General features: G+C 33.7%; 1 protein-coding gene across 3 annotated transcripts in view; it reads left to right on the forward strand.

The window, feature by feature from the left end:
- Positions 1-14,637, forward strand: part of ASCC3 (activating signal cointegrator 1 complex subunit 3) — a 215,357-nt gene that overhangs the window by 99,865 nt on the left and 100,855 nt on the right. For all 3 annotated transcript variants that reach the window (XM_026089597.1, XM_026089600.1, XM_026089598.1), the window contains exons 8-9: positions 7,879-8,070; positions 8,437-8,661. In XM_026089597.1, coding sequence (XP_025945382.1) covers positions 7,879-8,070; positions 8,437-8,661 — 417 coding nt within the window. The remainder of the gene's footprint in view (positions 1-7,878; positions 8,071-8,436; positions 8,662-14,637) is intronic.

The following is a 14,637-nucleotide window of genomic DNA, read 5'->3' on the forward strand; positions in this document are numbered from 1 at the left end:
TCAGGAAACTGTTGAATTGCAAGATTTCGGATTCCTGACACTTACCACTAGTCTGTGAGAAGTGTTCCAACAATATTTCATATTCTTTTTATTAACAGAAAAAATATACTTTTTCACTCTTCAGTCTTGAAAGCAGCCAAGTCATTTTGGTCTATATCTATATAATTCATTTTCATTTAGACAGAAAATCAAATTCCCAGGTTTTTTCCACAGAGAGTTCCTACACGTCTACTACGTAAAAAGTAGAAGAGTTGACAACCTGGGCTCAAGAGTTAATGACAAAGTCTAAATAATAAAAACAAGAAAAGAGGGCACTAAAATGTAAGCATCATTTATATATATCTCAAGATTGGCAGACATACTCAATCAGTTTTTACAGCTTTGAAGAAAAGATGCTATTATTTTGCTTGAATCAAAAATACAATGTTAGAAAAAGAGAGTTGTAACTTTGATAAGCTGTTTGACAATTGCTCCTATTTGTCTAAACATCTCCTCCCTTCTCTGTCCTTCATACAGTTTTGCTAATTGTGGTTTAAATACATGAAAATGAATACTTCACTTTGCTGAAGCTGAATATTTCACTTCACATGTTTTGTAAACTACAGAAAACCAGTATGTTATATAGACCTGAAATATTTTTAAAACTTTCATTGAAGCAAACTGTGTGTGTGTGTCAGTGTAGAGAGAATCTCTGAGTGCAACAACTGAGAAATAGTCTGCAGACTACTTTTGAGTAACAAGRACAGATACATTCCTCTTCTAAACAAGTATTTCTAAACCGCAAATTGACAGGAGACAACCCTCAATGGACAGAAACATGCATGCACACAAAGAAGGGGAGAAGGTTCAGAAGAAAACAGTTATAATACTGTCAGAAGAATAGTTCTCRAATTACGTGCTCCTGATGGTTCCACTAAAACAATCATTATCTTCACACGGAGGGAATACACTGCTGAGGAACATGTTTAAGCAAAGCAGTCACACTACTCTCCTTTCTTTCTCCTTCAGAGGTATTTTTAGACCACTTTACAGAACTTACTGAGGTGATTTCGGTAAATTGATCAGATCAGTAACTCATGGGTTTAAACAATTCTAACTCTAATACAATGAACTTAAATCTCCAGAGGGAGACAATTAGATTATTGACTCTTCCAGGAGAAATTCAAACTAATTCACATTTGTTTGCTAGAATTACCTTCTTCAAATACTGTCATGCCAGGAATTCACTAATTATAACCAAGGAAAAGAATAAGAGTCAGACAGAGATATTACTTCAGGATAACTATACAAAGATAATAGCTAGATACATTACAAAAGTGAAGATTTAGAGAATGAGCATGCATACTCATTAACTAGAAGAGGATATTGGCCAGCCTGCATCCATCCAGAAATGATCTGCTAGGTCACGCAAGTCATCTTTGTTGAGGAGAGTTCACCGTAGTCTTTCAGTTCTTCACAGGAACCGGCTGCAGCATGAACAGTCAGTAAAGCTACTGCTGCTTCCCAGTAAAGAGCAAGAAAAGTAATGGAAGGGCATATCAACACAGAAGCACTACCTGAATCCAAAGTGTTAAGCTGTTGGATATCTTTTAAATAGAGACTGAGGTAGAATTTTATAGGAGAGCTTTATTACAAGTTGTTTATATATGATTTAGAAGGTTTTTACTAGCCAGCTATTCCTTTGACTGTGATTTACTGCTTCTTTATTACTATTAATACAAATCCATTAATGAACAAAAATTTTGTTATTTGAAACAAACCCTGTGATTTCACATTCTTCAAATGTCATATAAGAAAGCTGTGACCTCATTTTCTGCTTCCTGCAATGCTTCATCTTAAAATAGTACAGTAAAAGTTGTCTTAAAAGCACTAAGAAATTGAAAACAGGTTTTATATTGAATATATTAGTTTATTTTAAGACTTGTCTGTGTTCTGACTTCATTAATACAGGCATCTCTATTTAAATCTTTGAAATCTATAAACTCTGTCTTCTTAAGTAGCTTTCCTTCTGGCCATAGCCTTGATAGAGTTGGGGACCAGCAGTAGGTATTGATAATAGATAAGGCACTTATGTGTTTCAATAAGCAAGTTCTCAGAAAGAGAAGTCTGTCTGGTAAATTGTCCTTTGGTTTTGGATAGAATTTTTTCTGGAAGATTAAATGGTTTTTGTTTTTTTCTTAACATTAGTTATAAGAGTTTCTGTTCTGAAACATAACCTTACTTGAAAAGGGTTCTRTAGTACATGTATTCTTATGTGTTTAATAAATTCAAATAATTTTCCTTTTCTGTTGCTTTTTCATGCTGTTTCTCAAGGGGTACAAGTAATAGAAGCTAAGGAACAATTGTTTATTATATATTCATCACAGAAATATAGTGCAACTTTTAAGTCCTTCAGGAAAAAAATTCTTTCAAAAGTTCATTCTTTGCTTCTGTAATAAAACGTTATGTAGTTGGAGAAAGATTAATTTAATCTGCCAATTCAACCTTGTCCTAGAAACAACTGCTATTAACTTAGTTATTATGCAGAAAGTACAAGTATGGTAATACAAATAAAAGTTCTGCTTCGTAGAAGGAGAGTCCTGAGGAGAAATCACTGTAGCTCAAGTGCATTCCTCTTTTCTCCCTATGGACTTCTTTCTATTTTTCTTCCTGTTCATTTTCTTGCATAAATTGTTATATAGTACTCCAGCTCATCATGATGGTTTAGTATTTTTTTCTAGATTTCATGCATTTGCTGTAGCTGTGCACATTTTTCCTGTAACAAGAAATTACTGTATTTTGACATTATACTTAAGCACACCTTGTCATGGTTTTATTGTCACTAAGTTTTGTTCGCTCCCCTTTGAAACAACAATTGTGAATAAAAGAATAGTTCATTTTGAATATTTAGGTTGTATAGTTTAATTAATATACTTCTCTTGTAAGTAGTAAATTTTGAAGAGTAAAAATATTGAATGAAATCCTAAAGCAAGATTATTGAAACCTGAGGTCATTTCTTTCCATTTCTCTGGGTCCCTATACTTACTGATCCTGTTGGGTTTTTTTTATCTTTAAAGAACAAGAATAAGCCTGCTGAGTGTTCAACTTCCCTTTTTTTTGTTTTATTTTTCTCAACTTCTCTTCACTTCCTCAGTAACTACTTTTCTGTGGTTTTCTTCCATTTACCTTAATCTCATAAATTTTGAAGGACAAAGAGTATTCTTTAAATGAGCCAGACAGAGCAGGTTCAACAGTGAGTAATATGAAGGAGGGGGGAGCTTTTGCCTTGTTGGAACTTAAAACATTTCAAAAGGTCAACCTAAGAATTGCACTTTCTGATTTCTTTAGAAAAGTTACAAAATAATTATTTTGGAAAGAACTGAATTACATTCATCACACAGTAGTAGTAATAATTGAGCCTGTCCTTCATTGGAGACTGCAACAGAATATACCTTTTTTTACTTTAGGTATCTGAGATATCTGTGCTGTCTGAGTGCCAACACTCATCAAGATGAAAATAACTAGGCCTCAAAATTAAGAGATGGTACTTTTCAAGGTGTCAGGACAGTGCAAAGAAAGAAGGCTGGGAATAAATTGCGCAGAATTGCTCAAAGCAGTGAACAAGTATGATGGTGCATTCTGAGAAAACTGCAAGTGCTGCCCTATTGTGAACTCTACAGAAAGGAAATTACAATGATTGAGTCTCATGGTCACAAGGATGAAGTTGTGCTATAGTAAGGTGATCGTGAGAAAAATACTAGAATAGCCTATGCCATTGCTGTTGCTGGAAGCAAATGCATGCTCGTTGAAAGCTATGTTATGGGTGGGAAAAAATGCTGGACTTCAAAGTTGCAAACAAGTACCTTCAAACTGAGGAAGCTGAAAGGAGAAATATGTAATCAGAAGAAAGAAAAAAAGAAATTTAATCTTAACAAGTAGTGATGATCTACTTAGTTTGTCCTAGATGAAGAGCAATTGGATCTTGAAGAACACATCATAATTGATGTTTTATTTATTAAGAAGTAAAATATTGGCAGTTTCTTCTTGCATTCAAGCTTTATTACTTTTTTAACCTGGGTTTTTAGATAAAATAAGACAAATTAAGCTATAAACCTATTAAAAATTTCCTTCTTTTTGCTTCATGTAGTGTTGGTAGTTCAGACAARAAGCGTATAGCTGATGTTCTTCATGAATGATGATACTTTTGTGATACCAAATGCAATGGCAAGGTAGGGAAGGGTATTATGGTTTTTAAGTCTTTAGTTGAAATACCCCAAAGATTAATTAAAACTTTTTTTCCGTTTTGTATGTCTCACTTCTCCTTAAAATTAAGTAGCACATATTTCTGTGTCTAACTGTGATGTTTTTTATGTGTCCTAATCAAGAACTGCCTGAAATTGAGGACATCTTTAGAAGAAATATAGGTGCCAGCAAGCTAAACTAAGAGTTTATTTAGTACATACTGTTTTAGATGCACACACACATGTAAGCAAAGGTCATAAATTTACAGCCCTCTTGAGCAATAGGGGAGGGGAAAGAAAATCAATTCTAATCAGGAGACCAGTGCCAGACCTCATAACAACAACTTCTCCATACACCTGAGGCACTTAGTAACATTTCATATAAATTTTAAGCAAAATCTTTTAGTCTGTAATAGCACAAGATGRATATAGTACAACTTTTTATAGTTTCACTTCTCTTATATACTAATTGTTGGTTTTGTTGTCTCAGGAACCATTTAAATCCAGATTGAATAGAACAACCATGCAATTAATTGAGCCAAAAGCTCAAGAGATTTTTCTTCAAATATTCTGCCTTTAAAGGATGTACACTATCTGACTGCCATCGCTGAGATATATGTGTATAAGTGTATCTATAGAATTGGGTTACTCAGTTGTTCTTGAGCCAACTCACATAGTAGCCTTGTAATTTAAAATAGCCACAAATTTATGGCAAAAAAATGAAATTAATTTTTGTACAGTTTATGGAATTGCCAGTATTTTCAATATGGTTGATAATTTGATATAGTCATTTGTTTTTACTATGTCAAAAATCAGCTGTGAGGTTTTGTTAATTTTTTTTAATTTGTTTGAAAAATTGTATTTAATTTGTCTCTGAACTGATTACTCTGCTATCTGAAAGCTTCATAAATTCAACAAATGATCAGACAAAACTTGTGAATGTTAAATATTTCAAAGATGTTATTTTAAAACATTTGGTATATTTTAGGAGCATGTGAATATTCTCTCTGAACACAAAACTATCATATTTTTAGGTGTAATTATGTATTTTTAAGTGGTTGATTAATCTTGAGTTTATAAGTACTTGAATTATAGTCAGACTAGCATTGCCATATCTTAATGTTTTCTACTACAAAATGTTTCCTTCCCTCCTCCTTTTTCCTGTGTTCACAAGTGATTTTTTTCTCTGAACTACTGAAACTGTAGTTCCTAAAACTATAAACAAAAAGTAGTGTCATTCCCTATATAGTAGAAGTTTTTATTCTTCTTAGTTTCCCATTAATAAATTAGACTCTCTTGCAATCAGGTTGGACAACATAAGCAATGGAGTTACAAACATAAGCATTTAATTTTAAAATTGTACAGTTTTGAGATAGAGTTGACTTCTTAAGTTACAGATTATATTTCTTAAAGTGTAATTTTTAATATTGAATAGCTGTTCCTTTCTGAAAAATAATTATTTTACTATAGTACAGTATTGTGAATTTATGTGCATGTTTCATATTTTATGTGACAACTGACTTTGACAGCAAGTACCATAACTGATTACTTTATTACCTGTAAAAGAGACATAGGAGACCAATACAACAAGCTATAATAAAAGAGTGAAATTTTAGGCTGTTGTTCTACCATGTACAAAGGTTTGCTTTATTTCAGACACAAGTTGATTACTTTGTTAAATGCTTACACTAAGTTCTGAATATAATCAAGATCAAATCCAAATTTCTGTGTTGCTAGTATTCTCAGGTTTGCAGCTGAAGTGAATTTTCCACATGCTTTTTTTCTGTGGGATCAGTAGCTGGTGTATTAGAGGTGCAACCCTTGGTTCATTTGTGTTGTTTATGAAGTATTTGTTTCTCTTCAGTAACTCATAAAGAATATGTTTCATGAACTGCACTGCCACTTTCTCAATTTCTTATTTATTCATTTTTGAGCACTGCAGTATTTAATTAAATACCATGATGTGATTTTTTTTCTGCTGATTTGCCAAAAATTCATGTGAATACACCACTAGTTAAAAGCCTAGTTTGATTTCCTTTAAATGAATAGTAAATAATTACTGCTAAAGCAAGAAAGATCAGATATGGAGAAGTTGGATAATTGTGAGACTAAGAAATGTATTTTTTCCTACAATATTTTTCTTTTCATGTCCTCCTTTATAATTGCATTCCCAACTTCCTATTTATTTCTGTGTTTGCAGAGATTTATTGTTCGTGTTTGGCAATATGCCAGGACTGTGAACCAAATTTTGCTTTGCATCACCTGCTCTGTACCCCTTAAGTCAACTTTTGGTGGCTGTGTGTCAGGGACTAGTAAATGTAAGGAAAAAAAGAAAACATTCCTCATAATTTGATCTAGAATTAATTGACTACAATATACACATCTGAAAATACAGTCACATAAAATACTCGGCTCTCATGTAATCTATGGATCAGTAGAGATTCTGCATTGGTAATGATCATAAAGAAATTTATTTTAGGGAAAGGACAGAGTTATTATTACCACAAGCTGCCTTGTGTCATATTCAGGGGTGATTGATTTTGAGAGGTGGCAAATGCAGCAGTTASGAATGTGGAAGAGATGGGAGGAAAATAAGAGGTGTTTGTGGCAAATCAGGTAAACTGAAACACGAAGACCTGAGGAAGCAGTAGCCAGTGGCTAGAGTGAAAAGAGTTGTACATGGCAAGCTCAACAGGCTTGTTCAAAAGCCCTTTTATTCCAGTTTACACCAGGGTTACCCTGTCTTTCCTTCTGTCATCTTAGTTGCAACAAAAGAGCTGTACTTTTTTATGATTCTTCAGCTTTAGCCCAAAGCCATGTTTGTGAACAGAAAGAGAATTGTTCCCTTTGGGCTAACATAGCTCTGGTGGTTTGGGTTTTCTGTTTGTGTGGTTGGGTTTCTTTTTTCCTTCCCTGCTGCTTCTGGAATATGCACTCCAAAGCAAGTGGAATTTCAGTGTTCAGTGTTTGGAAGGGAAAAATATTAGTTTGTCTCAACTGTGAGTCAGTATTCAGTGTAGGTGAAGTATGATAAAGTTAGCATCCAGAAATAGGGAGACGGGGTTATGGATTTCTTCTGCAGTAGGAGGCTGGAGGACCTAAGGTTTTTATAGACTGAGATCCCAGTCTCCTAGGCATTGGAAAGGTAAAAACAATGGATAGATAAACAGAATTTGGTTACATAGCATAACTGTCTTAATCCATGCTGTGCCTAACTGATAAGATGGCTGATGATGGGAAAGGGTATCTTCTCTCTAACGTTTAGTATATGGCCTGCTACTTAAATCTGTCCTAGCTGCCTGCATAGTTTGAAAGAGAGGCTTTTAAGGGAAAGAGGTATGCAAGTTCTCARTTTCAGTATTCATACTGGAGATCAATACATTTGGGTTTCTGTTTAAGTGAAGCTATTTTTTATCATAGTATTCTTTTAAACAATTAAATGCATTCTTTGGAAAGTAAGAATAGAAAGCAATTTGATTTATATATAGCAAATTGTGGGGTATTGGTGCTGGCATAGATTTCCACATTAATAGAAAGGGTTCCTTTCATATGGCTCATAATAATACCCAACAGTTTTTTTCCCTTTTCTTTTTTTTTATACAGTGCTTCTTGTACTGTAATTATAAGTGAATTTAATTTTTATCCTTGTCCATTCTAGGTACAAAGGTCCAGAAATAAGCAGTTACGTGAACTGTTTCCAGATGGGTTTAGTATTCATCATGCAGGAATGCTGCGGCAAGACAGAAATTTGGTTGAGAACTTGTTTTCTAATGGACATATCAAAGTCCTAGTTTGTACAGCTACGCTTGCCTGGGGTGTCAATCTTCCGGCCCATGCTGTTGTTATTAAGGTAAGAGCTTATCTTACTCTGCGTGTGGGTATCTGTCTTAAAGCAAACCTGTAAAGAAGCATAGATAGCAAGATCTTTGCTGTTGGGTTGTTGCTGTTGTTGTTGTTGTTGTTGTTGTTGTTGTTGTTGGGCCTGGAGGGGAAACATCTGATTGATTTGAAATGTTGTTTATATCTCATTGAACTGATTCTCTCTAGTGGGAGTCTAGTTTGTATAGTAAAGATTTAAATATATCAAAGATTATGAAAGGATTAGTTAAAGTACACTTCTGAAATCATGCTGTATTTGCCTAATTTCAGTATTCAGCTCATCAGGATTATATTCATGTGTATTTATGTTAATTTTTATTAACTTTTCCTCAAACAGGGAACACAAATATATGCTGCAAAAAGAGGCTCCTTTGTTGACCTTGGAATTTTAGATGTCATGCAGATATTTGGTCGAGCCGGACGGCCTCAGTTTGACAAATTCGGAGAAGGTGTCATTATTACAACTCATGACAAACTCAGCCATTACCTGACTCTGCTTACTCAGCGGAATCCAATCGAAAGCCAGTTTCTTGAAAGTCTTGCAGACAACCTCAATGCAGAGGTAACCTTTAACTCATTTAGAGAAACTAGGAAGCTTAAAATGATTAGTATTATCTGAAACAAAAATGCAATATTCTCACACTTAAAATATCTAAAATGGAAATTTTATTTATTACTGGGAGTCTGTAGGTGTATATTTATAAGAGGAGTGAACTGGAATACAGATGTGAAAATGTAAGGGGCCTTATGCAAAAGGTAGTAGATAGTACTAACACTATGGAGGGTCAAAATATCAGTAACCTAGAACTGTAGAAAAACATAACATTTACTTTTTAATCAGAAGTGCTTTACTAGAATTTAAACAATATGAATAGTTTTTTGTGTTCTCTCTCTTATAGTAACCAGTTTAAAATATGTACACACACACACTTTTTATAAGGAACCTTCAGAAATTTAAACGTGTTTCAATGAAGAAGGGAATACTGTTTTGCAGAGGCACATACTGGTCATTTTTTCAATAAAAATAAAGCTAAATTCAGCTAAATGGAAGTGTCCTGTGACAACTTAGAATTGATTATGCTTTTGAAAGACATAATAGTTTATTTGATATATCAGAGATGGTCTTAGTTTATTAAGATGCTTGTTACATTTTATCTGTATATTTCTTACTTTTGCATTATCTTAGCCTTTGTGTTAATCAATAATAAATAATAATTTTAAAAGAGAATTCTGGAAAGGCAATGGGAGCAAAAATGGATGCATTGATCTTTTAAAATGCAAGGAATCATTCCTTGATTCTTCTTTACAAAAGACTAAGCTTGATAACTCACCATTTTTTATCTTTTAAGCCGTCCTATAAATTAGTCCTTCAGTTCCCGTTAATAGGAAAAATCTCTGCCTATGTCCAGTGACTCATCAGAACCAGAGTTAGGTTTAGCTGTTTAGAAAATATTCACACACACACAAAATGGGAAAATGAAAATATTCATATTTGTCTGCACTCACAGCTGCTCCTTCTGTTTACCTCAAGGCTCTGGAATGGTCTTTGTACTTCCACGATCCTGGGCAATGTGCTGTAGGTGGCCCTGCTTGAGCAGGGAGGATTGGACTAGATGATCTCCAGCGGTTGCTTCCAACCTCAGCCATTCTGTGATTGTGTGAAGGCAGGAGAGAGAAATTAAATGCCCCCAGAACATGAGACAATTTTCCTCCATCCCTTTTTCCACTGCAAAGAAAAGAGGAAAAATATAGAGGAAGCATGCTTGCAGTGGGCAAGTGAAGAACTCTGAACCGTTTCCCTTTGACAGCACTCTCACGTTCTTGGAGATAGATACCTGTAAACGTTCTCTTCTCTAAGTCGAACTGGATCAATATTCGATTCTGTAAGAATTAGATAGTAGGAAATTACATATAAGCAGCAATAATTCAAATTCCAAAATTGGTTGTGAAGGCCAGGATTACTTCCACTTAATGTTAGGTCCCTAAAAATTAGGAGGGATAGATCTGGTCTTAAGTCATTAGACACCTCCAAATCTAGGCTGCCTGTATAGTGAGTGGGAAGTAAGAGGCATCCCTAGAGGGCATTTCAATTTTTTTCTTTTTTTTTATTTCTTTCTACTCTCTCTCTAAGCGCCTAACTGTAATGAAAYTTTTTACTTTTAGGAGCTTACAATTAGGTAAAATGAGCAAGGTTTGTACCCTAAGGGAAATTGAGAATTAGAAAAATATAGTATATATATATATGTATAAAAATATAGTATATATTAGAATATATTTAATCTATTACCTTGGATGAACTATAAATTAATCTGTATGTTATTTAGAGTTATTCAAAACTTTGGGTTGAAAAAACTTAAGACAGAGTTCAAGGAAAAAGTATTCTATGTGCTTAATTGACTTCTGCCAGAGTTGAGTATGTAGTGCAATATTCACAGTTCAAAAGTAATTGTACCTAGGGATAACAGAGCAAACGTGATCATTTTGTCAAGCCCTTTTTTCCTGGAAATGATTTCAGAACTGCAAAATAGATGATACAAGATATTTGTTTATGTCGATCATTGTTTTGTTTGTGTCTGAATCGCATCTTGTATGTACATCTGAAGGTATCACAGTGAAACAGAGTTCTAAAGATAATACAAATATATAGAGAGTGAACAGTAAGTCTGCCATCTTAACCAAGGTTACAGGGCAGTTTCATTCTTGCATACAATACCTAGTATTCTGAAATAATATTTAGTATTTTGACTTCCGTGCAAAGATACCTTTTCCAAAGTTGTTTGAACAAGTTTTTGCTTGTGTGTACACACATGATAAATTATTTTGAATACATGAAAGCTACAGGTATTGCCCTTTAAAATAACAAGTCCATTAGAATATTCTAACATTAGAATAATGAAATCGGCTATGTTTGAGGCGTATGAAATCAAATTATCAAGTTAGTTAAATACAGGAAAAGTTACAAGGAGATACTGTGAATTAGCCAAGTGATTGAATATAATCAACACTTTTTTCAGATATATACTTTTTTCAGAGGTAGGCTGTGGAGTTCAAGATTATTTGTTGCAATTGAGATCAAAAATTCAACAAGATTCATAGTAAGGTTTGACATGTATGTCAAATATTGAGAGATTCAAAATTGCTGTTAACTAGAAAATGAGGAGCCTTCACAAGGAGGAAGTATTGCAAAATTAAATAGAATCAAGYAGAAAAATTTAGTCAACCAAAATGCCCAGCTGTGTCCCTAATTACTTGTGTTACTTTTATGGGAAGAAAAGGAGATGGTCATACCTTCTGCATGGTGGTGGAAATCCTGTTAGGCAGCKGTCTTTCTTTTTATATGAGCCTTACATTCATATATATTTTATATATTAGATTAACTAGTATATAGTGTATATAGTACTTGCATACTATCCAGAATTATTGTGGTATGATGTACTCATTGAAAATATATCAGTAATTACCATTAGTTAATTATTTTGAGAAATATTTTATATATTCTTAGTGTTGTTATCCATTTATTTAAATTTTTAAAATGTGAATATTGAAGACAACAACAATCCACCTGGACAAAAGGAAAGTAAAATTAAAAGAGCAAAGCATACGTAATRTATTTTTTGATTGAGAGATGTAATGGCTATTGGAAAAAGGCCTCCTTCTTTGCTTAGAAATGTGTCACAACTACTGCCAATGTTTGTGCTAAAATGTTTGTTGCATAATAATAATAAAATATAAGTGTATAGTACAGTTTTAATGAAGTTTTTCTTTAAAGGCCTTTTCATATTACAAATAGTAGAGATTGCAAAATATTATTTTATAGGTGCTAAAATTTCCATGGCATTACTAATATACCAAAAAGTTATGGTAGAAACCCATTACTGATAGAGGTAGGAAGATTGTTTTGACGTGTTTTATCCAACAACTTTATCCCAGTATTACTTGTAGAATTAATATTTTTTCATCTGATTCAAATGCAGTAGTATTGTGGAGTCCTAAATAGAATCTGTGGCACAATGTTGATTATAGAGTTCCTAAATAGTGATTTAAGGTTTTTTTCTCACCAAGAGAAAGTRGAAGAGACCTTTCCAACTGAACTTCAAAAATCTTAATTACTGATGACAGTGTTCTCCTGTTTAAATTCCACATGCACACACTGTATATTTTTATATAAAAATGAACAGATTGAACTTCTAGGAATTAAAAAATCAAAGAGAGTTTGAAATATATGTGGCTATTTCCATTGTAGAATGAAATATATAGACATGAAAGAAATAACTAAAGTAATGCTTACGCTACTACAGGTCTGATCCAAATATTTAATAAGGGCCCAACATGTGATGATGATGACTACATATGAAATTGTATAAGATCAAACTAAAGTCTTAATTCAGAGACAGTTCAGTTAATGAATCAAAAGAATAAAAAAAGCACTGTCTAGAGGTGMTTGTAAAAGTTGCAAAAATGATCTCCATGGTAAAGGTACATAAGCATAACTATAAAATTTTGACTATTACAGAAAGTGACTATGTCGTTTTTTGCTGTAGCTGTTAATATATTTTCTTTTAATTCAATCATAGGAAATGAAAACAAAGTTAAATTGAAACAGAGCAGAATTTTGACAATTGTAAGTGGAGCTTTGAACTATGACAGTTTTATATCAACGCTGAAACTTTGTTTAGATCAAGTGGGCAGTAGGATCTAAGCTACGAGGCTTTGCATAGACTAAAGAAAGAACTTAAAACTGAGTAAGGAGGGGAGGGAGAACACAGTGACAGCTATTTATAACTGCTAAGATTTTCAGTGGACTTCAAGCACTTTCTGATAGGGCCATTCAAAATGCTATTGGAAGCATTACTGCTCAGATGTCCACTAGTAAGTTTTTTAGGGATACTATTTACCTTTTCGCTAGAAAAGAATCCAGTCAGATTTCATAGAAAAAACTTTCATTTTGTTCTTAAGATACGTATTAGACATGAAAGAATGTGTTTGATCCACTTTCTATCCCAGCAAAGGATTTATTTTTCTACTTTTTTCTGATATTAGAAATTCAGACCTCCCATTTCCTAGATGACCTCCAGGTCAGTGAAGAATTACAAAGACAAAGGAATAATAAGCACCTGTAGTGAACTGGGTCAGCGAAGAGCTCTAGAACTGACTTGCAATGAAAAATAAATGGCATAGCTATATGCTACTGTTTTTTTCAGGCAGATGAGAGCTTGGTCTGTATTGCTCCAAGTTGGCTAGAAGCTGTGTCACTGTGCTAGCTGAATTATACCAGTATCCCAGCAGCTGAATTATACCAAGTATCCCTGCCACAGGACTCTGGCAGACAAGCTAGCTTTTGTGCGGAAGATACTCTATCGACATACCCTAAAAAACCTTTGTCTAGTTTCGCAAAAGAAAGTTTCAAAGGAGGTGCAATAGGTCTCTCCTGGCTAGTTAGCAGGGAACTGGAAGGGAATACAAGAAAGAAAAAAGATAGTTTGGGCCAATATTGATGCAAGAACGAATGACCTGAAATGGTCATCAATAAACTAGGCTGAAATTTAAGATCTGGGAAAGCCTTCCAGTTAAGAGTAGTGGAGATAAAGAAGGCTAATTTCTTCTAAGATGAAGATTGTATAATGCATGCTGGTGTTTGTATGGTGTGATTGCATATAAGTAAAAGAAAATTCAGTGATGTGATGCACCAGGAGTCCTTCAGTCCTGTTTCTTTTCTCTCAGTTGAGAATGCTTAGTTAAGACAGTATGAGATATAAGCTATTAATTTTCAATGTGTAATATTCTTCAGAGAGACAGAGGTGCTTAAGGACAGTTTGTTGTTTGTCCAACTTGAGCTGTACTTCCAAAATACACAAGCCTTTCCAGTAAGGCTAGAAAATACAGGTGACTGTTATATGCATGCTTAAAGAAAGTAATTTTTTTTTAAGGGACAAGTGAATTTACATTTATTGAATTTTTTATGCAGGGGAAAAATTGAAAATAAATTTTAGTCATTTATTTTCTTTATCAAAGAAAAGACCTTTTCAGTCATAGTTACACACATTCCTCCTCTTTCACTGCACTGACTGCAAATTCTTATTCCCGCATATTTATTTCATAGCAGTTGTTGACAATGACTTAACAAAATATTTATAGTGTAACATGTGTGTGCTTGTACGTTTCTGCATCTCTCTGTGCTGTTTAGTAAACTAAGGTACCAAACTGCTGCTAGCATGGACTTGTTGCATTTAGCACCAGAAAATGGAATGAGTGTGGAACTGAGCTGATTAAGTGTTAGAGATGCAGAACCATCTTAATTTGTCACAGATCTGTGATTTTAACAACAGTTTTTAAAGGTAGCAGTGTCTTTTCTTTTTTTCCCCTGCATTAAATAATAAACTATCAACACTGTTAGCTTCAAAACTATCAAACAAAATAATGACAGAAGACTTGGAAAGGTAAATACCATTCTGTAGCACCAGCTGATGTTTTTCCAAATGGATCCTCATGTTGAAGAACCACAGGGAAAAAAAAGTGTCAAAAGCAAGACAGACAAGGA

This window comes from Apteryx rowi, unplaced genomic scaffold (assembly GCF_003343035.1).
Source record: "Apteryx rowi isolate R43461 unplaced genomic scaffold, aptRow1 scaffold_822, whole genome shotgun sequence".
Classification (NCBI taxonomy): Eukaryota; Metazoa; Chordata; class Aves; order Apterygiformes; family Apterygidae; genus Apteryx; species Apteryx rowi.